This window comes from Ruditapes philippinarum, unplaced genomic scaffold, assembly GCF_026571515.1.
Source record: "Ruditapes philippinarum isolate M1 unplaced genomic scaffold, ASM2657151v2 ctg4533_1_1_1_1, whole genome shotgun sequence".
Classification (NCBI taxonomy): Eukaryota; Metazoa; Mollusca; class Bivalvia; order Venerida; family Veneridae; genus Ruditapes; species Ruditapes philippinarum.
The window spans coordinates 185,163-212,736 of NW_026854266.1; the positions used below are offsets into that span (position 1 = coordinate 185,163).

The following is a 27,574-nucleotide window of genomic DNA, read 5'->3' on the forward strand; positions in this document are numbered from 1 at the left end:
CTATCAAATGTACAGTAATATCAAATTTCCTTCCGATGAAGTAATACTGTATATGGTAACATATCAAAGAGGGAAGTTAGAACAAGTATCAGATGGCAGGTTTCTGTTTAGAGGAAATATTTGGTGTAGGTTATTTTTGTTGCCCCTGTTTAAGTTGACCCTAGTGGAACCGAAAGTAGTAAGCCTCCAGTTCAGAGCTTTTTTTCTGGTTTGGTTACATACGATAGGTCATATGGCGACTTTCCAGATTTAGTGGTGGAGGAAGACCTCGTGTGCTTTTCCGTGCATTATATCAGGCACGAGCGGGCATGTGAGTAGAACCACCAACGTAAGCTAGCTGGATAGCTTTCTATCATGAAAGAAAGTCTAAAGTCCTTATCGGGATTCGAACCTACAGCGGTGAGAGGCAAGTGGTTTGAAGTGAACGTCATTACCACTGGGCCATGAACGTCCCAATGTACATCTATCCAGTGTACATCTATCGGACAAGATTTTAACACCAACAATTTATTAACTAGTAAAATACTACAACGCATTTTATTGTGTTCAGTTAGTGGGGTTTTGCATATTCTAAAATTAGCAAATATTGTGTCAATTCCAATGATTACCTACAGAGCAAATGAACTGATATACAAACGACAAGAAAATGTATACATTTCATAAATCTTTATTGGCAATAAATCATTTGTGCTTACATTTACCAATTCGTTCTCAAAGCGTATAGCCAATAACAATATAACAATATATCAACAGGAAAACTTTATACCTCAATATATTGATAAGCATTAAACATAGGGAATCCCAAAAAAAGCATATCATTACCTCATACCTTTTTATTTCTACCCATTAAAATGTCATCGGATGTGGGAGTAAAGATATGAAAAAAATGTGTGTGACATTTGAACAACAACAAAAAACACTTCAAAACAGACATGTACTTTTGTTGTTACTGCTTAAAGCAAACTACTCGAGTTTAAAAACCACAACCATACTGTATGCATCGTTAATTCTGTGTCCAAATCATAAGCACAGAAATAACTTATCTATCAATGAGAACTGTAAACTTTGCAGTGTAACAATCTTGTCAAGCAAAAAATAAATTTTATGACCAACCCATGTTTTTATTAACAATAGCCTTTACCTGATAAAAACAATACACAACATTTTGATACTTAATAAAAGCCCCACACATGCTATTGTTATATTTATACCTTAATCTTTTAAAGCAGCAGCCTCCAGATTCATGTTAATTTTCATGAAAATTTTGAAAATGTATTTGAATGTGTAATATTGTGAATTAACCAAGGGAAGCAATAAACACATTATCAATTGCACTTACAAACCAGGTAAATTACCAAAAAGTGGTCAAAATATGCATAAATAGCCTTTACTGTTTTAGTAACAAAGTAGAAATTTAATTGTAAGTACTGAAAAATCAGTCATTAATTGCACATAATATGTTAAATAGTACTTGAATCTTGAAACTTTTTACTCTTCCTTACATCTTGTTACATTTTTCTCAAGTTTGATTTTATTGAAATATTATGACTCATCTGGAGGCATGTAGCTTAAGTGCCTGTGGAACATCATAAATAAAGGTTTAGTTTACAATATCCATTACGAAGAAAGAATAAAACAATTATCAATTTTTATCATTTTAATTATCTAGTTTGTTTTGTTTCTTGTAATCTTGTATCTTAAAAATACTCTGCACTCTTAAGAAAATGATCATCAAGTTTTACTTTCTTAAACACTCAAGTTCATATATGCACTAAAGTTTTATGCAGTAATGTGTTACTACCTAATAATTTCCTGTATTACAGGTTTTTTTAAATTTTTTCCTTCCAGCTTCAGTTTCACAAAACAATTGTTTTAACACTAGATGTATGTATAAGGTTACATCATGACATGTTCTTTATCACGGTGAACCATCCATAAATATCAACATTTCCCAGGTCATCTTATTTCATATGCCAACCATTACCAAAACTAATCTTTTTATATGGACTTGCCTTTCTAGGAAAAGACTGTTTTTCAAAAAAATATTATTTTTATCTAGGTGAAAAAAGTAAGCAAACTATATAGAGCCTGGTCAGACTGCAAGGGAATTCTGGCTCCATTCTGGTGCTATGGACAATCTATCATAACTCATTGCTGGATGGGAAACCTTAAATCAAACAAAACTGGTAAAACAAATTATATAATTTCCAAAACAGGTACAAACTTAATACCAGTGAAGTATTATTTTCCAAAAATGTGCAAAATTGTATACAACAATAGTATTGGATTGGGTAAAGGCAAAAATTATGAAAATTATACATTATCTTATTTCAAGCAATTGTTTCTGATGATCTTGAGATACAGATATGCCAAGCATGTTAATATTTTGGTAAACTAATCTTCTTCATTGAAATATTTGTAAAGACCATTTAAACATTAACACAATTAGGTATACTTTGTTCAAATGTGATTTCCTATTTTTTTTTAACTAATTAAAGACAGACACAGGTACTACATTACTGTGGATTACACCTGTTAACAACTATCTGTTTATGCTATAAGAATATTAGAATAGGTATTATATCTTAATTGCATAGATTAGTATGATTAGGATTACCTTCAAAGTTTTCAAAAAATCCCCCAAAATATTGAAAAGGCTTTTTCTCTATAAAGCAATACTAAGGTCAAATTGTCCTCCAGGTAAATGTGACACATGACAAAACCTTGACTGGTTAGCTGTTCAAGGTAAAAAGAGGTACTCAGGAAGTACAAGGGGTAGGTAAAAAGGGGTATCTGGGAAGTTAAACAGATATCTATTACTGCATATTCCAATACAAAACGATTGACATATGCACGATTTAGTGCTACTAACTTTAACAACAGATTTTATTATTGTAAGATTTTCCTTTTAAATTTTCAAGTTATCAAGAGGTACGCTGCTTTGAAGCATTAAAAATTGACACTAAAATTTGACTTTTTATATTCCTATCCTATCCTTTTCTTCGATACAAAATCACATACAAAAACACTCCACTTAAGTTTGTCCAAACTACATAAAATGAGCCATTATTGCCAATGAAATGTTTAACTGAGGCTTAATAACAAATATCTGAACAATGACAATTGTTACAATTACAATTAGTAATCTCTTTATATCATTTATTTTATTAATTTCTTTATACTGATTGCACTGAAAATTACATGTTACTCAAATATTATTATGTAATGTATATGATGATGTACTATGTACAAATCAGAAATAAAATATCTGTTCTGTTCTGTTAAATTAGCCAATTAAATGTAGAATTTGCCAATGAAAAAATATTGAATTACACAATGAAATGTAGAATTAGCCAATTAAATGTATAATTAGCCAATGAAATGTAGAATAAGCCAAAGAAATGTTTAATAACACAATTAAATGTATAATTAGCCAATGAAATGTAGAATAAGCCAAAGAAATGTTTAATTACACAATTAAATGTAGAATTAGCCAATGAAATGTAGAATTAGCCAATTAAATGTTTAATTACACAATTAAATGTATAATTAGCCAATGAAATGTTGAATTAGCCACTGAAATGTTGAATTGTACAATGTTATGTTAAATTAATTGATGACAATTATAATTAGCCAATAAATTCTGAATGAGCACATGAAAATGTAGAATTAACCCATAAAATGTAGAATGATGAATTGGTTAATAACATAATGTAGAATTAGCCATTGAAATGTAGAATTACACTCTCTATCCACCATTCACCTTTATCATAGTGTGTAGTTAACTAAATATAATAAATAGTTACACAGGAATGCCAGATCATGGGTACAATCTTTATAAGAATGTTAAAAAATAAACAAGCAAATTGTTATCTCTTGTTGTATTTAAATGACAAGACTACAGGCTTCATACAAATATGTTACAGGAAGATAAATTGTGGTAAACAAAGCATGAAGTCACTGCTTTATTCACTAGAATGAATGTTTTATTTATTTCCTTAAAAGTTATTTTTGTGTGATGACCATGCATTCATTTCATCAAAAGATAAAATGTCTGTTCAAACTGTGACAGCTTAACTAAATTTGATAGCACTATCTGGGGAATGAACAGATAATGGTTGCCTTTGATAATTTAATTGGTTATTGATTTAAATATTTCAGGATATTTTTTTTTATCTTTTTGCTCTATAAAGAGCATATTCAACTTATTTGACAAAAGGGCATAGAAGAAAGTAATCAGTAGATCCTTGAATAAACCAGTTTACAAACCATTCTGATGTTTAACATGTGTTTTTCTCTTCCCTCCTTTTTACTTTTTTGTTTGATAACATAATGATGCTACATACAACTTGGTAAAGACACAATTGATTTTGCATGGCAAGTTTTAGGTTTTAAAGTTTTTTTCTATTTTTAGCTTTGTTGGTCCCTTCATCAGCCAATGAGCATTATATTAGCAAACTTCAAAAAAGAGAGCACAGAATGACGCTACTGAGCAGATTTAACCATTACAATGCTTAATATCTGATATGGACTTATGCATCTTTAAATATGGCCAAAAACATTTATACTGGTAAGTTTTTAGGGATAATTTTGATAATAGTACTGACTGAAAAGCTATCAGTGAGTGCAGACAGTGATTTGGTTAGCATCAGTTGCATAGGTATTTTAGATCTAAATGTTAAGTAAACATAGCCTGGTCTTTAAGAGGCAGTGATCATTGTTGACACATAACAACAAAATATCAAACCTTCCTGAATACCTTAAATACTGTTTATAAAGTATAAATATTTTTCAAGTAACGAACAACTTCATAACAATTTCATAAAAAAGACAAAGTTGATTACTTAGTGACATTATGCCCACCTAAGCGTGCAGGTAACATTCAAAATAATTTTACATCTTGCCATAATTGTGTTCAATTTAATATTTTACTACTAAAAAATAATCAATAATCTATTTGACCCAATGAAATATCAATAAAAAATATCATTTACAATGTATTGGTCGTGTTCAAATTTTAACAAAAAAAGTGGGGCAATTTTTTTTATAAGTTAGGTAATTTTTATATCTTATCCTTGAATCTTGAAATAAATTACTTAACACCTCTTGACAGTGGAAAAATAAGCATAAAGTCACTTTAACACATTAATCTTATTTGAGAAAAGAATTTTAATTTTTGCATTTTTATTCATGATTAAATATTGAATCCTTCAAGTCAAGCAAGAAATATGAAATTCAAGTAATCCTTTTTGAAGAACCATGCTCTCTCTTTAACTAGCATTTATATTTATTGATTACTTATAATTCATGTAAACTGGAGTAACTATATAGCTCATTTAAGGACAGAGAACCAAGTAAGAATAACCGAATCAATGTCATACATGAACACACATGTTAAATAATAAATATAAATGGGTATGTTTAATTATCAATGAAAATTTCAAACTTTCTCACACAGTTCACGTAAAATAGAAATAATAATATGATAATAATTTCCAAAGCCCATTGTATACAAGTACAAGAGTTTAAATTAAGGACACCTCATACAGCCATGGTAATAAAGTCACATGAGCATTTTTTTGTAAGCAACCATTTTAATATAATATTAAGTATATTTCCAAAGCCCATTGAAAACAAGAATACAAATAATTTAAATAAAGAACACATCATGTTGCTATTGTAACAATGTCAAATTCATCATTTCGAAGGAAGAGCTGGTCCTAGGTTAACAACCACGTGGTGCTCGAGCCATGTGATTTGAGGCTCTTGGTTCTCGCTTGGCAATGCCGCCGACGTGTTCACATAGTTGTGCTTGAGTATGAAGCACACCTGAAATAAAATCAGATCATCATGACATTAAATTATTGTGATATCAAACTATTGAGATATTAAAGACGTGCTTGCTGTGGGACACAGTTTCTGACTGACAATATGGGCTCATATGTTCATTTATAGATAAATAATAATAATACAGTTGCGATTACATATCTAACCATGTGACCAGTGATGACAAGTTAGTACCAGTCAAAGTTCTATATAGGCTGGTTATGATAACTATCAGTAAATAAGTGTATGAATAAATTATTGTCAATGTAACAAGAGAATAAACATGATAAAAGCAATCAAGCCTTATTTGATATTTATAGCTATATTTAGAAACAAGGAATTTCCAATGGTATTTTTCACTGAAATCACATGTATTATTATACTTTATCAGTATATCATTCTTTATAAAATGATAATTATGAATGTTATCATCCATGAAAAGATAATTACCTGTTATTATCTAGGCTTACCGCAATATTAAGCTTCAAAGGTCATGTTTCAGTTTTATTGGGATGTTTTGCTTAAAATGTCACTTGTTTAGGACAACTTGTCACTTGTTTATAAAAAACCAAATGAGCCGCGTCACAACAAAACCAATGTAGTGCGTTTGCGACCAGCATGGATCCAGACCAGCCTGCACATCCGCAAAGTCTGACCAGGATCCACGCTGTTCGCTTTCAAACCCTATTACAAGTAGCAAAACTGATAGCGAACAGCATGGATCAGACTGCGCAGATGCGCAGGCTGGTCTGGATCCATGCTGGTCGCAAACGCATTATGTTGGTTTGTCGTGACGTGGCTCAAATTACATTCCATTGAAAAAGGAGCGGAGAGTTATTTAACTAGAGATGTACTTCTTGTGTAATGTACAAAGTAATAAGAATGATAAAATGAATGCCATCTTTAAAAACAACTGCTATAGCTTAAAGGTTTAACTGTCACTGTTACATATGAGAGGGAAATAGGTTTCAGCCCCACTAATCCCTTAACATGTTTTGTAATATGACTGTAGTTTAATCGTTCCAGAAAGCAGACTAAATAGTGATCAATACAAGAAGAAAGAACATGTTTCACTATCAAGCTTACTGACTTTGATAAATTGAGCTTACTGACTTTGTTAATTGATTTTTCATGCCTTGAACTGACTTTGTTTAATTGATTTGCCATGTCTTGAATTGACTTTAATTGATTTGCCATGCCTTAAACTGTCTTTGTTTAATTGATTTGCCATGCATTAAACTGATTTTGTTAAATCAATTTGCCATTACTTAAACTGACTGTTTCATTTATTTGCAATGCATTGAACTGACTTTAATTGATTTGCCATGCCTTAAACTTACTTTGTTTAACTGATTTGTCATGCCTTGACTTTGTTTAATCGATTTGCAATGCCTTAAACTGACTATTTCATTTATTTGCAATGCATTGAACTGACTTTGTTTAATTGATTTGCAATGCCTTGAACTGACTTTAATTGATTTGCCATGAATTAAACTGACTTTGTTTAATTGATTTGCCATGCCTTAAACTTACTTTGTTTAACTGATTTGTCATGCCTTGACTTTGTTTAATTTATTTGCAGTGGCTAAAACTAACTTTATTTCATTTATTTGCAATGCCTTGAACTGACTTTGTTTAATTGATTTGCCATGTCTTGAATTCACTTTAATTTATTTGCCATGCCTTAAACTGACTTTGTTTAATTGATTTGCCATGCCGTGAACTGTCTTTGTTTAATTGATTTGCCATACCCTGAACTGTTTAATAGATTTGCCATGCCCTGAACTGTATTTAATTAATTTGCCATGCCCTGAACTGACTTTGTTTAATTGATTTGCCATGCCTTGAACTGACTTTGTTTAATTGATTTGCCATGCCTTGAACTGACTTTAACTTGTCATGTTAACTTGAACTGACTTTGTTTAATTGATTCGAAATGCCTTGAACTGACTTTAATTGATTTGACCTGCCTTGAATTTGGAACAGCCTGGTCAGAATGCATGAAAGTGAAGGCTTGCCAGGCTCAATACTGGTTGCAAAGGCTAATCATTTTAACTTTCAGTAGGTTTAAGGGTTAAAAAATATTCACCTTCACATCTCCATCCTGTGCTTGAGGTGTTACCTTGAAGATCACCCCAAGCCTGTTAGCTTTACGAAATGATACAACACTGAAAATAGATAATACAATACAATATATAATTATATCACACAACTGTGCCGATTGCGACTCCTTAAAAATTATATCGTGCACGGCCATGCGTATATTTTGACATGACTTCATTAGCGTTATACAAACATAGTGTAAAGACGCACTAAATGTTAGCATTATACTATAGGCGCGTCAATGAAAAATGACTCTCATTTCAATTTAAACAGGTCTTTATTTTGGGTATGTGATAAATAGAATATTAAATTCGTGTAAGCTTATTACTGAATTTATTGAACTTGTTGAATAAATAATATTATGCTCGCCATGGGCTCACATAATATAATTTTATTTAACTTGTGCAATAAATTAGGTATTGAACTTACACTCATTCAATATCCTCTATATATTCACAAATGTACATGTATAACAAAATTAATATAAACTAGTATGTATGAATGTATGCCATCATACTGCACAATTAACCAAATCTGTGTCATCATATTCAGTAGATAAACATGTGAAGTATACATTAATTGCATGTGATCTAAATATAGTACTCATATACTCCTTTTAGATCATATATACACACTTTGTAAGGAGACAATATTTTCCTAAGTGGAGTATGTGCTTGTCTAAAGTATCTGCCTCTATGAGTAAGCCTGGTGATCATAGGGCGAGCCAAACTGAAGTTTCAACCATGCTTCTTTAAACAACATCAGTACCAGTAAATCCAGGGTTCATGGTTATAAAGAATTTTTCCTAGACTCAAACTTAGATCTAAGGTATCTGATTGCTCGGAAGCCAGCACAGAATGCATACTGGTACTGACAAATGAAAATCCTGAGTTTCAAGACAGAACTCAGATAAAGTATTAACGTATAAGTACTAATTTCTGTGGGCTTAATATTCTGTGATTTTTGTTAAAATAAGGGCTATTAAATTTCTGCGTATTTTATTTCTGCGGTTTTTAAATCTGCGGTGTCGTTATGAACCGCAGAAATAAAGTTCCCTCAGAAAAAAGTACTTACACGGTATAACCTCGAGGCGAGGAAGTTGGAAGTCACCGAGTTAACTCCTTATATAATTTTATAAGAGTTAACCCGTTACTGCACTTAATTAACGAAAACTGGAAATAACACTCTTTATTCTAAGCACTAATTAAAAAAACCACACATTACAGCATGACCTGTATTAATGACACACAATTTCTATTGTATACCACAACTCAGACTTCAAGTGATATCATTAGATGGTTTTATTTCATGGAAATGAAGGAATAAATGATGAAATTTAGAACTTATGCAAAGAAAATAGTTCTAATGACTTTACATTGACTGTATTTTATTCATAGAGGCCAATAAATATAAATTTATTTTTTGTCTGACATTTTTTTTATGAACGATAAATAAATAACTCCTAAGAGTCAGCATTAATACCATTATCTTAAATCTGTGAACAGATGTTAATTCAATAATGATGACAAACAAACACTAAGCCTTTACCTAAAACGAATAAGAAAGTGCTCTACAATAATACAGTCATAGCTTGTACATTGTACTTATAATTAACCTAAAGATCTATATTTCCAGGTTAACTGGTTATTGGAACAAAAGTATAAGTCAATATAAGGGAAGACATCTTCCAGTCCAGATATCTTTTAAAATAAAAAATATCTTTATATGGAAAAACACCTGAAACCTGAAAAGTCATTTTTATAAACCTGTGCAAGAAAAAAATCAAAAGGAGGAAAAATGACTTATTTCTAAAACTTAATATACATAGCAGCTACTCAACAATTTGTATTCATTTCTAGTTCCTTGTATTGAATGGTAAAAGAAAAACTTTTCCTTTAATATGTTAGGAAATGAATAATTCATGAGAACTGGAATTAAACTAATGGCCTGACTCATGCATTTTCTACTGGGTATTTTAGAACATGTCATATTATGACTAACAGGATAATGGGTATGATTGAAACTCTTTCATGATTTAATTTAACTCAGTGAGTGAATTTGTGTACATTACATTTCACAATGTCAGATAAATAACTGAATTATAATATTGAAATGTTCACATAAAATTTCTTTACATTCAATATTTGATTTATTATCTGAATATCTCAAGTACAATATTTTAATCTTTTATGTACGAGGTTAAGATCTAATACAATAAGGCAACCTATATAAACATTGAAAACTACAGTGGAAATCCCAACTATAAATAGCAAATAATGTCATCATCAAGGGAGAAAACTCAGAAAATTAAAATGTACATTGTATATTCAAGAGTTGTCTACCATGCATACACAACACATTTAGGGATATCTTATATTCCTATGTCTTATCCATTCAACAGACATGAACAATCTCATAATTGCTACCCCTGACTACATCTGCATGTTTTGTACATTGTTTAGAAAGTTCCTTGACATGTTTAAAATTTGAAATTCTTACATAAATGAAGCAATTAGAATGGAAAACTTTGCCAAGGTTAATTAATAAACATAATAAGAATTAAATTGAAAAATCAATTTTTTGTGCAATTCTAAATCAGATTGAGAGAAAAGTGATGCTTTTCATTTTTGGGTTAATTTGTACAGTAAGAATGGGTAGATGATGGAATGACCTGAAAATTTGCACACAACTTATTTGGTTCAGGCCTTCATCAAATGGTGCTAAGTCTGTAAAACAGCTTTTATAATGAAAAGTTTAAACTGGGTGCTGTTGTGGACTGCATGTAGTAAATGTTTCTCTCCCTTTAGATCTTTCTTTTCATGTTTTATAAAGGTATTCTGTTACATTTATGGTGAGCTAATGAAATTTCCTTAGTTCAAACATAGTTTATTTCAAACAACTTCACAGTATATAATATAGAAATAATGCCAATAATTCATGTACACATTACAGGCATAAATTATTATTTGTTTGGGTCGTTACAAACCCTCATTTAGATAGAATTATCTGGTTTTCTTCAGGCTGTTATCTTATTACTTCCCCGTGGTCCAGGGGTTACACTCTTAGGTCTGGAGTTCAAATCCCAGTTAACAGTTATTGCAACTTTTTTTTGTTATTGCAACTTTTTTTCTTTCTTTTTTTAAGCCTAATAAACATTGAATTGAATATCAGTGTTGCAAGTAGCCTGATAGCCAATTTACTGCAGTTATAACACTGAAAACAGCATTGGTGGCACTATATAAAAACAAATTGGTTTATAATCTCATTATCTCCACCTTTCTGACATTCTGAGACCAAAACATATTCAGCGCCTTCTGTGCTTTAATTGAAAAGGGATTGGGTTTGAAAGCTGAGCTCATAAAAGCTTTCTCCTTATAGATTTACAATGCATAAAATAATCACTCATTCATATAAATCATTCTTTACTTAATGTGTAACATACAAAATTAATATAAATCATTCTTTACTTAATGTGTAAAACATACAAAATTAATATAAATCATTCTTTACTTAATGTGTAACATACAAAATTAATATAAATCATTCTTTACTTAATGTGTAACATACAAAATTAATATAGATCATTCTTTACTTAATGTGTAACATACAAAATTAATATAAATCATTCTTTACTTAATGTGTAACATACAAAATTAATATAGATCAATGCACTCAATGAATTCTTTTTTGTGGACACTGATAGATCTTCAGAAATATGGCCAATCTACCTTTAAATGAACACTCTTTTTGGGTAAAGATTAACATAAAAACATGAAAACTTTACCATGTGTTAGTGATGAATATCCAATGTAAAATATTGTACAATACATGTATATAGAGGATATTGAATAAGTGAAGATTTAAAACTAGATTTATCGAACACTTCTTGAACACACTTATAATGGAGCTTCCTTCTGGTGTTTCATTGACATAAATTGACCTTGATTTTAGCAATAAAGAAAATCATAAGACTGAAAAACGAACTTTTGGCGAGTGACTCGAACAGTTCAACATGAGCACATTATGCACTGATATGTTAAAAATATTTTTTTTTCACAGTGAATAATTTATACAAGTGGTTTAAGAAAGATGTGTCAGTGGCCAGGTTGTACAATGTCTAACAACAAATCTAGGGGTGGTGAGTTTGATCCCTGCAACTAAAATTACTAAAAAAAGCCACCTGCTTGTGGGGACCACACCTGGCTTTTTCTTATTTCTCTTATTTCGAAAGTTTTGAGGAAAAATATTACAGTAAAAAGTACAAAACATAATTTTCTTGTAACAAATAAAACTCAATTTTTACAATTGACCTTAATAAGAGGTCATTCAAAGGTATAGGTCTTATTTGAATTAATCATCCTGTGAATTTGCCATAAGTGTTTTTTTTGTCCAAGAATGAATCAAATCCATCGACAAATAATAAAAGTGTGACAATTTAAGCAAATTTCAATAGTTTCAAACATATTCAGACATTTGACTTTAAAGACCAAGGTCATTTACGAGTCAAGGACAAGTTTAGTCTGGTCTAATTGAAGGGCTTATCCAAAGGATTGTTGTGTCCAAGTATGAAGACAATCTATTCAGAAGCACAAAAATAATTGCCAACGTTCATCTTTCTGGATGGCAACGACAACCTTACTGCAGCAATAGCTCGGAATTTTGCTTTGAAGTTGCACTTAATTTTTCTTAAAATGAGTCTTTAAAAAACAAGGTTTTGGTAGGGATCTCTTACAGAAGGTTATTTTTTTTTAAAATAGGGATTTCTTTAAAACGAAAGCTTTTGATAGGACAGCATGCTTAACTTTTCTCAGAGTTTGATAGTAAAGTAATCTTGAATTTTTCTAAGTTCAAAAAGGGTCATAATTCTGTCAAAATCCATGTTAGAGTTATGGGCCTTAGACAGTGGGGACAAAATATTGAGGCAAAATATAAACATTGTTTAAAGAGGAAATGGTGCCTTGAGGGCCATTGGTCTTCTCGAGTGTGTTATCTATTTGAGTTTTCTGTTGCAACTATAAAGAAACTGTTATCACATACAAAATAATGCAAGAATGCAAACTGAGCTCACTATATTTACTAATGTTAATGGCCTTCCTGTATGACCTGCATAAGTAAACAGATTTAGCGTATGAAATACCTAGAATCATCTTTGAAGTCCTGTTGTGTATGTAGATCATCGTACATGGACGTGTCATCACGCCCAGCAAGTACTAACTCTTTCTTCGGTAGCTCAATCTGTAACAAAAACATTTGAGCCGGGCCATAACAAAACATATCAGGATCCATGCTGTTTGCTATCAGTTTCTGTACTTCTAATAGGGTTTATAAGCGAACAGCATGGATCCTGATCAGACTGCGCAGATGCGCAGGCTGGTCTGGATCCATGCTGGTCGCAAACGCACTATGTTGGTTTTGTTGTGACGCGGCTCATTTCTTTAACTCTGAGCCTGCTGGTGGCATTTAAATCTACCTATGTAACAGTTCAAACCATCATCAGCTAGTAAATCCGTGTTATCTGATTATGTCTACACTGTTTGCTGTTCAGTTTACAATTCTAAAACGCTTCACATTATTCCCCATCCATTCAAACAGATAGGACTGTCAAGTGAATTAAAACATGGTATATGCACAGCATATGACGTCTTGTAACCAAATGAAATCATCTGCAGCATACTTTTATCAATTCTCTTTTTTAAAGCATGTAAGAATGGAAATAGACATTCACATTTCTTATGTTGTAGTAAAAAAAATGCAAGGTATTATTCAAATGCTTTATAATTAATCACTCAAGCTAATCAGCGGTCGTGCTTATATCCCTGCACACTTGACCTTGAACTAAACACTATATACAAATTGATTTATTTCACATGAGAGCAACATAGAAATCAGACTTACCTTGGCTGTTCCAGATTCTCCCTCTCTTGGCTCAGCTTGCAGGAACTGTATCTTGGTGTTAGTATTGGCTGGGTTCGAAAAGGTCAGCACAACTTTTGTGTCCTTCTTAAATTTAAGTTCCCCAGGCTGCATGACCCTTATCTCTGGGATGTGAAGCCTATATGTAAAGGAAAGATGAAAATTGTACATACGAGGATCATCAAATAATAAGTGAGACAACAAGTATTTTCATTATATATTCACACCAACTTATAAAATATCACTACACTTCACTCGTAAAAGCGTGATGGTCTTTTTCAGTGACACTAGTATATGAAGCCTGTATGAAATAAAAAGATAATACTGCAAACTAATTACTTTTCGTGTGGCACTAATTTTCATAGTTTTCATGGGTAGGTCAATCCACGAATTTAAGATCCAACGAAATTATATTTCATCTGCTGTAAGATTATTTTGCATCATATTATTTACATTTGACCTTTTAAAAATAAACAATCTACAAATTCAAGTACCCGCAAGAATGTTACAAAACCATGAAATTTCATGCCCACAAAATAAAGGGAATTCACAATACTATATCAAATCTTTAATATCCGAACACTTCTCACAATAATGAGTTAAACATGCCCATCAGTATAGAGCCAGGCCAGTCTGCACATCCATGCAATGTAACAAGACTTTATACAGTTGTCATCTCAATTCAATAACTTTTATATATTGCAATACAAGGCTATCACAATTTTATTGTGTTTAGATATTGCAATCCCTTAAACCCATAATAGCCAAATCCCATCAAAGCAAGTCATGCCAATTACACATAGCAAGGTAAGGGTTAAAGAAAATAAATTATCTAAAATAAGAAACATGTTTAGCAGCCTGACATGTATAACATTCATATTATTGCAACACAACTTCTCTTGAGAGGTGGGGGTGTGAATGGTAACTTGCATTTTACAGTACGGTTCATGAACAGGCTCAATCAAACCAAGGCTGCTACATTTTGAAAACAATTTTTCAGGATTCCGTTTTTTGTCTTTTTTTTAACCACAACTGAAATTCTTATATATCTTTTTTTTCAGATCATGAATTTTGTCCTTCTTATTGTTAACCCTCAGCCTGCTAACAGTGACTTAATCTATCCATGCGGTCAGTGCAGGCAAAGATCAGCCGTGACATTCACATTCTTATATTATATACATAACCGTCAGTTGTACTAGTTGGAAAAGAATCACAGTGATTTTCCAAGCATTATATGTATTTCAAATCTGGCAAACATTTTTATAAAACGATCAATCTATTATAAAAGAACTCAAGCCTTTAATATCTAACATAAACACTATGATGACACTGGCAAATTCCGCTACAGTAATTTCGTACAATATTAGTACACTACCTCAAAAAATCTTTTATGTGACTCTTAAAGGATATTTTACCAATTACATTTTAAGTTTTCTTACTTTCAAACATAAACTGATAAGAATATTTTAATATTTTCAAGCCCATGCAACCTTTGTAAAATTGTTATGTATTCAACACTTACAGAGCAATAAGTTGAATCTTGAACTTGATTGACAGTGGGTTGAACTCTGGTTTACTCAGATTATGTTCACACTCCTACATAAAAAAATAATATAGTTTCATTATTTATCAATCATTATTTAAAACGAGCAAACTTGACTATATAACATGAAAACAATTGTTTTAGAGCATGTCAGATATTTACAGCCTGAGAAAAATAGCAGTGATGCACTATGAAATTATTTGTTATAAAAGTAGCAAAATGTAAACAAAGTGACATTTCAGCTCCCATACAAAATATTCAATCACTATAGCTGTACTACTTTCCCCAGGAGCAAAAGAAAAAACAATAATTTGGTTAATTGGCCAATGAGGAACCTTTTGAAAACAATAACAGGACACAAAACAAGAGCTGTTGGTAGGACAGCACGCTCGACTATTCTAAGTGCTTTCTTTAAGTTCACAAAAGGGCTAATTTTTTTTTTATAAATTCATGTTATAGGTCTTAAAGAGAGTCTAATTATACAGTATTGGCTCGACTATTCGGAAGGTAATGTCACAAGGGTGTTTTATTGAGTTTAATAATACTAATTACCTATGAATACATAAATTTGACAGAAAAGGTACAAAGGCTTGTTATTAAGATGTTTTATCAAGTAAATCACTACTTTATTATTATGAATGCATAAAATTGTCCCAAAAAAGGCACAAACCCTTCAGTAGTTATTTAGATAACAGCTTACAAGCAAAACTTTACCATGAATTTTAAGTTGAACAAGAGCTGTCAGTAGGACAGCAACGCTCGACTATTCTTAGTGCTTGATAGTAAAAAAAATGCTTGATACAGTTACCTCCTCCTGTTTACAGGTTGGGGTCATGATGGTGAACAAGTGTGCAAAGTTTCAAAGCCATATGTCAATGGACTTTGAAAATATTTGAACTATTACAAAAACTTTAACATAAATTCTAAGTCAAAAAAGGGGCATAATTCTGTCAAAATGCTTGATAGAGTTACCTCCTCCTGTTTACAGGTTGGGGTCATGATGTTGAACAAGTGTGCAAAGTTTCAAAGCCATATGTCAATGGACTTTGAAAATATTTGAACTATTACAAAAACTTTAACATAAATTCTATGTCGAAAAAGGGGCATAATTCTGTCAAAATGCTTGATAGAGTTACCTCCTCCTGTTTACAGGTTGGGGTCATGATGGTGAACAAGTGTGCAAAGTTTCAAAGCCATATGTCAATGGACTTTGAAAATATTTGAACTATTACAAAAACTTTAACGTAAATTCTAAGTCGAAAAAGGGACATAATTCTGTCAAAATGCTTGATAGAGTTACCTCCTCCTGTTTACAGGTTGGGGTCATGATGTTGAACAAGTGTACAAAGTTTCAAAGCCATATGTCAATGGACTTTGAAAATATTTGAACTATTACAAAAACTTTAACGTAAATTCTAAGTCGCAAAAGGGGCATTATTCTGTCAAAATGCTTGATAGAGTTACCTCCTCTTGTTTACAGGTTGGGGTCATGATGTTGAACAAGTGTGCAAAGTTTCAAAGCCATATGTCAATGGACTTTGAAAATATTTGAACTATTACAAAAACTTTAACGTAAATTCTAAGTCGAAAAAGGGGCATAATTCTGTCAAAATGCTTGATAGAGTTACCTCCTCCTGTCTACAGGTTGGGGTCATGATGGTGAACAAGTGTGCAAAGTTTCAAAGCCATATGTCTATGGACTTTGAAAATATTTGAACTATTACAAAAACTTTAACGTAAATTCTAAGTCGAAAAAGGGGCATAATTCTGTCAAAATGCTTGATAGAGTTACCTCCTCCTGTTTACAGGTTGGGGTCATGATGGTGAACAAGTGTGCAAAGTTTCAAAGCCATATGTCTATGGACTTTGAAAATATTTGAACTATTACAAAAACTTTAACATAAGTGGTTACGCCGACGCCGACGCTCGGGTGACTGCAATAGCTCTACTTATTCTTATCGAATAGTCGAGCTAAAAAGGGGAGAAAAATCAGCCTAAATGCAAGATAGAATTATGGATCTTTGTCAGTGACCTACAATTATGACCCTAAATGCATATGTGAAGTTTTAAATAAATATCTTTAATAGTTATTGAGATATGTAAAACTTGCATGTAAACATTAACCAAGAGACTAAGTAGAAAAGGGGATATGAATCAGCCTTAATGCAAGATAGAGTTATGGAACTTGGTCAGTGACATACAATTATGACCCTCCAATTATGACCCTAAGTGCATGTGTAAAGTTTCAAGTAAATATCTTTGAAGACCTTTAACCTTTAACCAAAATTTCTAAGTTTCAAAGGGGCAAATAATTCTGCAAATATTGCAGGTAGAGTTATGCAATTTTGCAAACTGATGTACATTGTTACTATAAACAAGAGCTGTCGGTAGGACAGCAACGCTCGACTATTCTTAGTGCTTGATAGTAAGAAAAAATGCTTGATACAATTACCTCCTCCTGTTTACAGGTTGGGGTAATGATGGTGAACAAGTGTGCAAAGTTTCAAAGCCATATGTCAATGGACTTTGAAAATATTTGAACTATTACAAAAACTTTAACGTAAATTCTAAGTCGAAAAAGGAGCATAATTCTGTCAAAATGCTTGATACAGTTACCTCCTCCTGTTTACAGGTTGGGGTCATGATGGTGAACAAGTGTGCAAAGTTTCAAAGCCATATGTCAATGGACTTTGAAAATATTTGAACTATTACAAAAACTTTAACGTAAATTCTAAGTCGAAAAAGGGGCATAATTCTGTCAAAATGCTTGATACAGTTACCTCCTCCTGTCTACAGGTTGGGGTCATGATGGTGAACAAGTGTGCCAAGTTTCAAAGCCATATGTCAATGGACTTTGAAAATATTTGAACTATTACAAAAACTTTAACGTAAATTCTAAGTCGAAAAAGGGGCATAATTCTGTCAAAATGCTTGATACAGTTACCTCCTCCTGTCTCCTCCTGTCTACAGGTTGGGGTCATGATGGTGAACAAGTGTGCAAAGTTTCAAAGCCATATGTCAATGGACTTTGAAAATATTTGAACTATTACAAAAACTTTAACGTAAATTCTAAGTCGAAAAAGGGGCATAATTATGTCAAAATGCTTGATACAGTTACCTCCTCCTGTCTACAGGTTGGGGTCATGATGGTGAACAAGTGTGCCAAGTTTCAAAGCCATATGTCAATGGACTTTGAAAATATTTGAACAATTACAAAAACTTTAACATAAGTGGTTACGCCGACGCGGACACCAACGCCGACGCCGACGCTCGGGTGACTACAATAGCTCTACTTATTCTTATCGAATAGTCGAGCTAAAAAGTATTTTAAATTTCAATTGAATATCTCAAACAATAATTGAGATATTTGACTTTACAAAAAAACTTTAAACAAAATTTCAAAGTTCCAAAGGGGCATAATTCTGTCAATATTGTAGGCAGAGTTATCCAACTTGTCAATCTGATGTACCTTGTTACTATAAATAAGTATTGTAAGTTTCAGTTGAATATGTCAAGCAATAATTGAGATAATTGACTTTACAAAAAACTTTAACCAGAATTTCTAAGTTAAAAAGGGGCATAATTCTGTCAATATTGTAGGCAGAGTTATCCAACTTGTCAATCTGATGTACCTTGTTACTATAAATAAGTATTGTAAGTTTCAATTGAATATCTCAAGTAATAATTGAGATATTTGACTTTACAAAAAACTTTAACCAACGCTGACGCCGACGCCGGGGCGACTACAATAGCTCTCATATTCTTCGAATAGTCGAGCTAAAAAACAACTTTTGAAAAAGTAAAAATAAATGTATTTCTCAGGCATAATGGGCCTTTAAGCATGCAGTAGTAGTGAGCTTTCAATTCATGATATTTTGTCATTAATAACAACCAGGTTGTGACATGTATCTTTTTATTATTCACATTGCTTGTAAATTCTGTAAAATAATATCTATGATGAAAACTGGACTTACTTTACACCTCAAGGATCTTCGAATCAGTAGATGTTTATGTCTAGGGTACAAGTCTACACTCTCTGATGGCTGAAACTCGGGAGAACCTAGCCTCTGACCAATTGTTGTCTCTGAAATATCACAATTAAATTTATTCAACACTGACTATTCTTCTGCAAGCGTTAATTACATGTAATCCTTTAGCTTGCAAGAATAAACTGATTTACTCAGTTCATTTTACTATACTGTATTTTTCTTGAAAGGTAACTGGACGTTAAAGTCATAGAAACATTTTAGAAGAATCTACCAGAATTATTTATCAAAACAGATCTACAGAGTCAATTCTTATGAAGCATTTTACAAAATTTTGTTGCGATTAAAAAATCAAGACGACAAGATTCATATAAAAATTGCACATATGAGTCTGCAAGCCAGAAGCTTTCACCCTTTGTTTGCTGAACTTGTCCTCTTGAATTTGGACTACTCCTATCAAATTTTATGGGATTTCTATATCAAAATACAACATGCAGTTTTAATGCTTGTCTGTTACATGTAACCAATTCTGTCAAAAATTCTAATTCTAAAAGGGGTACAACTTCAAAAATATAGTTTTCAGAATTATGCAATTGCACCTTGTCATGATAAACAAATATTTCAAAGACAACAATGACAATAACGCAGCAAGCATAAAATCTTCATTTTTTTCATCGAAACAAGCAAGCTAAAATTTGAGTTACCAACAGAAACAATAGGGCCTGGTCAGAATACAAGGAAGTGCAGGCTAGCCTTGGTCTAGACATTTGTCAAAAGGAAATCACTTTAAGTTCAAGCAGGTTCAGTGTTAATGCTATTATCTGCTGCTGTTAACCATTGATTCAACTGTTTTCTTATGTAAACTTACTTTTTGAAAGTTGGACTGGTTGTGTGAAGAAATCTTCCGACAAGGGAGGGAACTCACTCACAGTCTCCGCTTCTTGAACTGCTTTAACAGCTTTAATAGTGGCCTCTTCATTTTCCTTTATTCTGTATCGATAAAATAACAGAATTCAATTGTAAATGAAATCTTGTATGAATAACAGGTCATGAAAATTTAACTGCAAATGAATAAGAAATAAGAGCTGCATGAGCAAAAGTTCAAAATATCATAAAACCTATTTAGCATTATTTCAATAGGTGTTGTATGGAAAAAGAGAGCTTTAAAGAGTAAAAAAAAACCTGCAGACATTTCCACAAAAAATCTTACAAAAATTTTTTATCGTAAAAAGAAATCTTATGATAAATCTCCTTTTCACAAAAAATCTTAAGAAAATCTTAAGTGCAAAATCTGTCGTAACTTTACAATAGGTCTTCCCCGTTCGTAAGTGTAATTATTTCTCTCTTAAGGGTAAAATATCAAGTATCTCTTACCTAAACTGAATAAAAACAAACAAAAAGTTGGAGTACATATATATATATTAAGCAAACAGTATGCTATAAATTACACAAATTGAGATATAATTATTTTTCAACATAAACATTTGTGACGTCATGACTTGATGACGTCACGATGGAGAGGGTTATGAATAGTTTAAATGTGAACTATACTGTAGTATTACTGAAAACTAATAAATTGTACATTTGGTGAGTTTGATTTCATTGCCAGCATGTACTAGTGGTACCTTTTTATTTATTAATAACATACATGTAGTAGACCTTCTTTTAGATATTTATAATTATCTTCAATCAAGATATAAATTAGTCTGTATCAGTTTGAATCATTTTCTTTGTTCAATAGATATTTTAAGCTCTTTATTACTTGATTTTAAAACCGAAATTAAATATACAGCATGCACATCAATATCAAATGAATGTTGCTAGGGATGTTTTTATCCTAAGATTTATCATAAGTGAATTTTTTATCTTAAAATAAAATTTTAACTTACGAGTGGCTTTGAGAAAATGACTTAAGATTTTACTTACGATTATCGTAAGTCAAAAACTTAAGCTAAATCGTAAAATTTTTTGTGAAAATGTCTCCTGAACTTAAGGCAAATGCCTGAAAACTTGTACCCATGGAGCTGTTGTTCCTGAGGGGATACGGACAAAAGCCCCCCCGGACGAAAGCCCCCCCATCTAAAAATGACAAGGTGGACAAAAGCCCCCCCATGAAATTTTCACATAGGACAAAAGCCCCCCCATAAAAAAGTAAAGGTAGGACAAAAGCCCCCCCCCCCCCATTGTCAATCAAATTTACATATAGTGTATTAAAGTTGTGTTTTTTATGTGTTTAAAAGGTATGTATGGACATCACATGTAGGTGACATAGTGCTTAGGATATTAATTTGATCCCTTTACAAAAGTGATTAAACATTACTACTCTTCTGACCCTTGTTGTGTATTTGAAAAGCTTTTAATTCGGTATCGCATGCATGCATTATTTAATTTTTTATCATAAACTTTGTTATCACTTCAATATATACATTATAAATAAACATTAAAACAAATTATTTTCATTTTTATTTAAAAGTTTGTGTGAAATTTGATGAATTTGAGCACCTGCTCGTGTGAAAAAAGATGGGGGGGGGGCTTTTGTCCTACCTGTATTTTTGATTGGGGGGGCTTTTGTCCTATGTGAAAATTTCATGGGGGGGCTTTTGTCCACCTTGTCATTTTTGGACGGGGGGCTTTCGTCCGGGGGGGCTTTTGTCCTACACTCGTTACTGAGGAGAGCATGAAAAGAAAGGTCTGAGCAGGATACTAGAAAAAAGTTGGTATCAAACACTTGTGTTGGATCTTTCAGAGTTTAGAGATTTTTAAGTTTCTACCATTTATATTAAAATTTGTATACGTTTTTGCCTTTCCCTCTCTGTATCTTTCTTTTTGTTAGTTTTTAAATCACTCCAAATTTGTTAAAATTGTAACTATGGCAACTGTCAAGTTTTACCAATGTAGAAACATAAACCTTCTATACGCTAGATGGATTACTTCTTAAAATGAAAGATAGTTATGGTCACTATCGGTATTTGAACCAAAATGGATCTCTATAGTTACCTTTTATTAAATGTGGTAAAAACATTCTTTCTGTTATAAATTTTACAGTACATGTCACTTACAATAGTTGGTGCGATCAATATCTACCAGAGCTGCATTACTGGTACTGGTACTGCAGTACGTACGGCAGCGATTTTGCAAGTACTGGTACTGATACTGAATAACTCTTACAAAATTTTGCTACTACTGGTACTGGTACTGCATTACTGTCTTTAAAAGTGGTACTGCTACTGCATTAACAGGCAGTACTTTGGTTTTGATAAAAATGTCATTTTTCATAAAGTAAAGCTGTAAATACCATGTATTAATTAATTTTTGTAAAAAAGTAAGTTATTTAATCTGTAGATAATTTGCTGCAATATTCCTTCAAATGTTAACATAGTTATTATCATAAAAAAGAAGCAACAAAGACTAGAAGTAAAAATTGAATTGAGATAAACTGACTCAATTACTCTTTACCTTAAAATATCCTTAGTACAATGTATAAATTTACTAGTACAAAAGAGCAAAATATATAAACACTTATTAATTGGTTCTATTCTAAATAATCCTATTTCAAGTGATCTTATTAGCACCATAAAAATATGTTATTTACTTTGGTATAAATTAAAACAGGTGTGAAAGGCAACAAAAGACTGCTGTGTTTTAAATGAAAGATGATTGCATTGTATTACAGTTGACTGCTTACTAAACAGTAATATATGACATGAATATATGTTGTCATTATTGTTTGTAAAAAGTATGTTCAATCATTTAAGTTGTAAAAATGTAATGTTAACTTTAAAGTAAATAATTTTATTTCTTTGCTTAATAAATGTTTGCAATTATTTTGTTTGACACTGTGTATTTATTCAAACTTTGATGAATATATAAAAGTAATGGTACTGGTACTTAATTACTTCTCCCAAAAAAGTACTGGTACTGCAGTACCAAGCTAAAATATAGTACTGGTAATGGTACTGCAAAACTTGGCAAGTACTGGTACTGGTAGTTAAGTACTACACCCTTAGTACTGATGCAGCTCTGATATCTACACCATGTGTCTGTTATTTGAAGAATGCCTTGACAGGCAGATGATTATCATTGATCCATGTAAATGTATCACTTACGTTGTATTTGGTCCAGGTGACATAAGACCTTTACGTTTGGCCGCCACTGACACCAGGCCATATTTGTCAATGCTTGCCTAAATATAAAACATTTTCATTATAAAACACATAATAATCACAATTCAACACAAAGATATTGGACAAAAGTTTCTAGATATTTTGAAGCTTTGAAAACAAATTTGTCAGTCTTTGAATACTTTTTTTCTTGCCTAAAGTCACTTTATTCAATATTAACTGATGATATGCTTTTAATCTGTACATATTACATGCTTTAAATCTGTCCATGATATGCTTTAAATCTGTCCATGATATGCTTTAAATCTGTCCATGACATACATCAAATCTTTGCACTGTACAGGGCATTAATTACCCAAGGACATTATCATTGGTTTTAACAGTATATTTTTATATTAAGCTCAGCTATTAGCCTGACAATAAAAATCATAAAATGGGACAAGTCAGCAGCATTTTTGGCAAACTTTTGCAAGCCTGTAAGCTTTATTCTGAACCTTCATACAACTTGTAAAGGCATCAACTTACAGCATACATAAGATGACTTCGCCTACGTGTGTACTTCTTTCTCTCCTTTTCAACTTTCTCCTTCTGGGCAAGTTGTTGGTAATATTCCATCAATGATGTAATCTGCAATAGAAAAAAAGCTATTTTTATAGTTGTTTGTAAAAACATATATACATTTGTAAGCAGTATTTTATAAGTGATGTCTGGTAATGATAACAGAGTAAAGAAAAATAACCAATACAAAACCAAATAAATATGTCTTGAACAACCTCCAGAAATGGTTCAAAGACTCAGTAAATGATTATGAAATATCAACACTGCAGAGATATAATACAACAGAAAAGAAACATACTCATTAACTAATAAACTAAGCCAAATTTGTATTCAACTTTTCTATAATGTCATTTTGTTTCAAATGAACTTTGCTAAATTTTTAAAAACTTAATCTAATTATAGTTTTTTTCTGAAAGTACAAACAAGATAAAAAAAATTAAAAAAGAAGTATAATACATACTTTTGCAGCATCAGGATTTGCTATGTCTTCCCAGGCTCCACTAGCTGAAATATAAATCAGCAATCATGTATGTTATAAATGTGATCAACATTATGTATATCATGTGACCTTACAAGGCCTTTTGTAGCAATTTTGGGTCAATGCCCTCGAAAGGGAATAAATTGAAAAATATATTTCAGCATTTTGGGAAATTGGAAAACATTTTATAACTTGAAAAACTACCTTATACAAGACTTTTATGGTTTTTAACATGTGCATGATCATATAACCTGTCACCTCTTTTAAGAAAAGAAACAAGTCAAGACAGTTCAATATTTCTCAGAATCAATTTCATTTTTGGGCTGCTTTGGGTTGTTGTTTTTTTTTGTTTTGTTTTTTTGGGGGTGGGGCGGGGGAGGAGGAGGTTGTTTGTTTCTGTTTTGTTTTTTTTGAAATAGGGAAAAACAGACTATTTTGGATTAGGAATGGGGCCTTATAATAAATATCACCTTTTGATGATTGGGTGAAAATGCACTGCAGTGAAAATCATGAATTTCATGTACTTGATGTGCACATGAAATGTATTAATACTATTATGTAAAATCATGTCTTTAGAAAAGAATTAGCTAAGCCATGTGTCATTAAAATTCCATAAACATACATCAAGACTTACCAACAGGCTTATCAGGGATTGCTACGTCTCTGGTTGTCCATCTACACACACCACATGCAAGGTAATACATCTTCTTAGGAGTTGATTTTCCCGGGTCATCTGGGTTTTTCACCATCTGACTAGTAGCTCTAGTAGTCAAAGTATGACCACAGCTTGGACAGTCGAAACAGTTGGTACATCTGAAGCAGAAGAGGACAGGTTACATAAATTTTATAAGTAAACTTTTAATTATATATCAAGCAATTGATGAAATTTACATTAATTAGCACCAATCGAGAAGTAAAATTTCAAAGTTTATCAGAAATCAAAATGTCTGTCAAAGACTAGAATGAACTTAGTATTTAACTGATAGATTGATAGACATCAATGATCCCAACATAATTTACTTTAGTTTACATTTAAGTTATTTTAATGCCTAGGACAGAGCTCCAAATGATTACTCTGTCAGAAAAAGTTATTAATACAAATATTTGTTGATCTCTCACCTATTTTTCTTCAATTTTGCTTCAGCTGAAGGCATATTCTCCAGGCAGTTTGGACAATATGGAGAATCCACCTGAAAATAATACATTACATATTGTGAAACGCTTAACATGTCAGGACTTACTTTAAAATGATGAGTTTCTAAATTTATGTAAAAGTGGATATTTCCACATGTCGAAAAGTTAACAAATTTAAATTTTAACCTTTCGCATGAGGAAATATTAGCAAATTGTGCAAGGGTAGAATTGAATGACAGGTTGGTTGATATTTACGCTAGAGGAAATTTAAGCAATTATCATCATTTGTGAAATTCAGCAATATTTCAGCATTGAGAACTAAACCAATAATAAAGTATTCACTAAGTTTCCAAATAGGTGACATTAATAAATACAGGTTATAATTAGGTGGCACGATAGCTCAGTTGGTTAGACCACTGGCTGTCACTCCTGAGGTCCGGGTTCGATCCTTGGTAACACCCATGGGATTTTTCAGAGAAACTTTCAGTGTTTCCCACCTAACTAGAGGTGTACTGGTAAGGAATCCATGTAAACCTTGCAAGGCTTGCATACATGTATCACTATCAGTGCTATACACTCCAGGCATCTACAAAAGAACCAAGGGGACTTTTCAGTAAGAGCTAGAGTCGTAGAGACTGGTTCCCGGATTCCCTTGTATCTTATAGCTTTCTCTGAAGTGGCTAGAGTTTAGGGTCATGTCTACGTCCCCGCGAGTGGTTAAGTGACATTAATGGAAGATAGATAGATTATCTTACTCATATTATAAAAAAAAATATTTATCGATAATGCAAAAATTAAAACTGATACCTCGTGAAGAACACAGTCACCGCATCTTAACTTGAAACAATGTCGGCATAGGTAAAGCCTGTAAATTGTATTCCATTTCTTACAGGCACAGAGATATTTGACAATATCTGTGTCCGGCAGTGACAGAGCTCCTGCCATCTTCCTAATTAGTTATGCAGGCGCTTGATAATACTGTTGAAAAGCAATCACTTCTTTCACACAGATTATTAAACTTAATACTTAACCATACTGTAGACTTGATACCGTTGACCGGATAGCGTCAATTAGTAGGCTCATTTTGCATTTTATTATACTATGTATAAAGTTTTCAAACCTTGCACTTGCCTTGACGTAAGTAGTTAAATCCAGAATAATTTCTAATTGCAGACAAGGATCCAGAAATTTTAGACTTGGGGTGCTCAGGTTTGAAATAACCAAACTATCCTCCTACCCTCTTAAAATTACGGGATTCTGAGAGACAACATGAAATCTTTATGCTAAATGGTAGCTTCTGTCACGGATTTATATTATTGTAATTTAAATCCGTGCTTCTGTTAAGAGTTTGTAAAGAAGAAGTTAAACCTTATCAAATGCTAAATACTAAAGTCTATTACGAAGAAGTCAGTTTTGAATTTATCAATTTTGCTTGTGTAAATGATATAATTATTGGGATTATATAACAGCTAATATTTTGCACAACCTTCATGCAGTGTCCTTTAACTGTTCAAAATTTACTATATGGCTCTGAACATCTCAACTTTGAACATAACACAAATATCTTTAGTTGCGTCCAAAATACATTGTCGCTACCAAACGTTCCACATCATAGTGCTTGCGCATGTTACAAAACGACTTCATAAGCAGAATTTATACATTATACTAAGTTAACTGTTTTATCGGTAGCAAACAACTCAGTTCCACACTGGAACTCTTTTTTTCACTTTTATTACAATATCAAATCTCAAAACATTACATATGATTTTGACCAGTCAGCCGCCATCCTTTCCAACCCACTGAGGAAATGAATTTACATAAGTCTTGGACTTGTTTTCAAATCCTCTTCCGAATTAATTATAAGTTAAAAATTCTTAAGCATTGTATATCTTTAACTTTTATCATCAGTCTT

The 27,574-nt window shown here is 32.0% G+C and overlaps 1 protein-coding gene across 1 annotated transcript; it reads right to left on the reverse strand.

The window, feature by feature from the left end:
- Nucleotides 1–2,190: 2,190 nt before the first annotated feature.
- On the reverse strand, nucleotides 2,191–26,645 carry LOC132739582 (dynactin subunit 4-like). The gene is made up of 13 exons (XM_060727316.1): nucleotides 26,470–26,645; nucleotides 25,648–25,718; nucleotides 25,163–25,341; nucleotides 24,511–24,554; nucleotides 24,018–24,119; nucleotides 23,478–23,554; nucleotides 20,240–20,361; nucleotides 19,360–19,469; nucleotides 15,365–15,438; nucleotides 13,825–13,981; nucleotides 13,067–13,164; nucleotides 7,916–7,994; nucleotides 2,191–5,829 (listed from the first exon to the last, which is right to left on the reverse strand). The coding sequence occupies exons 1-13, from the start codon at nucleotides 26,605–26,607 to the stop codon at nucleotides 5,698–5,700; spliced, it is 1,383 nt and encodes a 460-aa protein (XP_060583299.1). The 5' UTR covers nucleotides 26,608–26,645; the 3' UTR covers nucleotides 2,191–5,697.
- Between the last annotated feature and the right edge of the window lie 929 nt (nucleotides 26,646–27,574).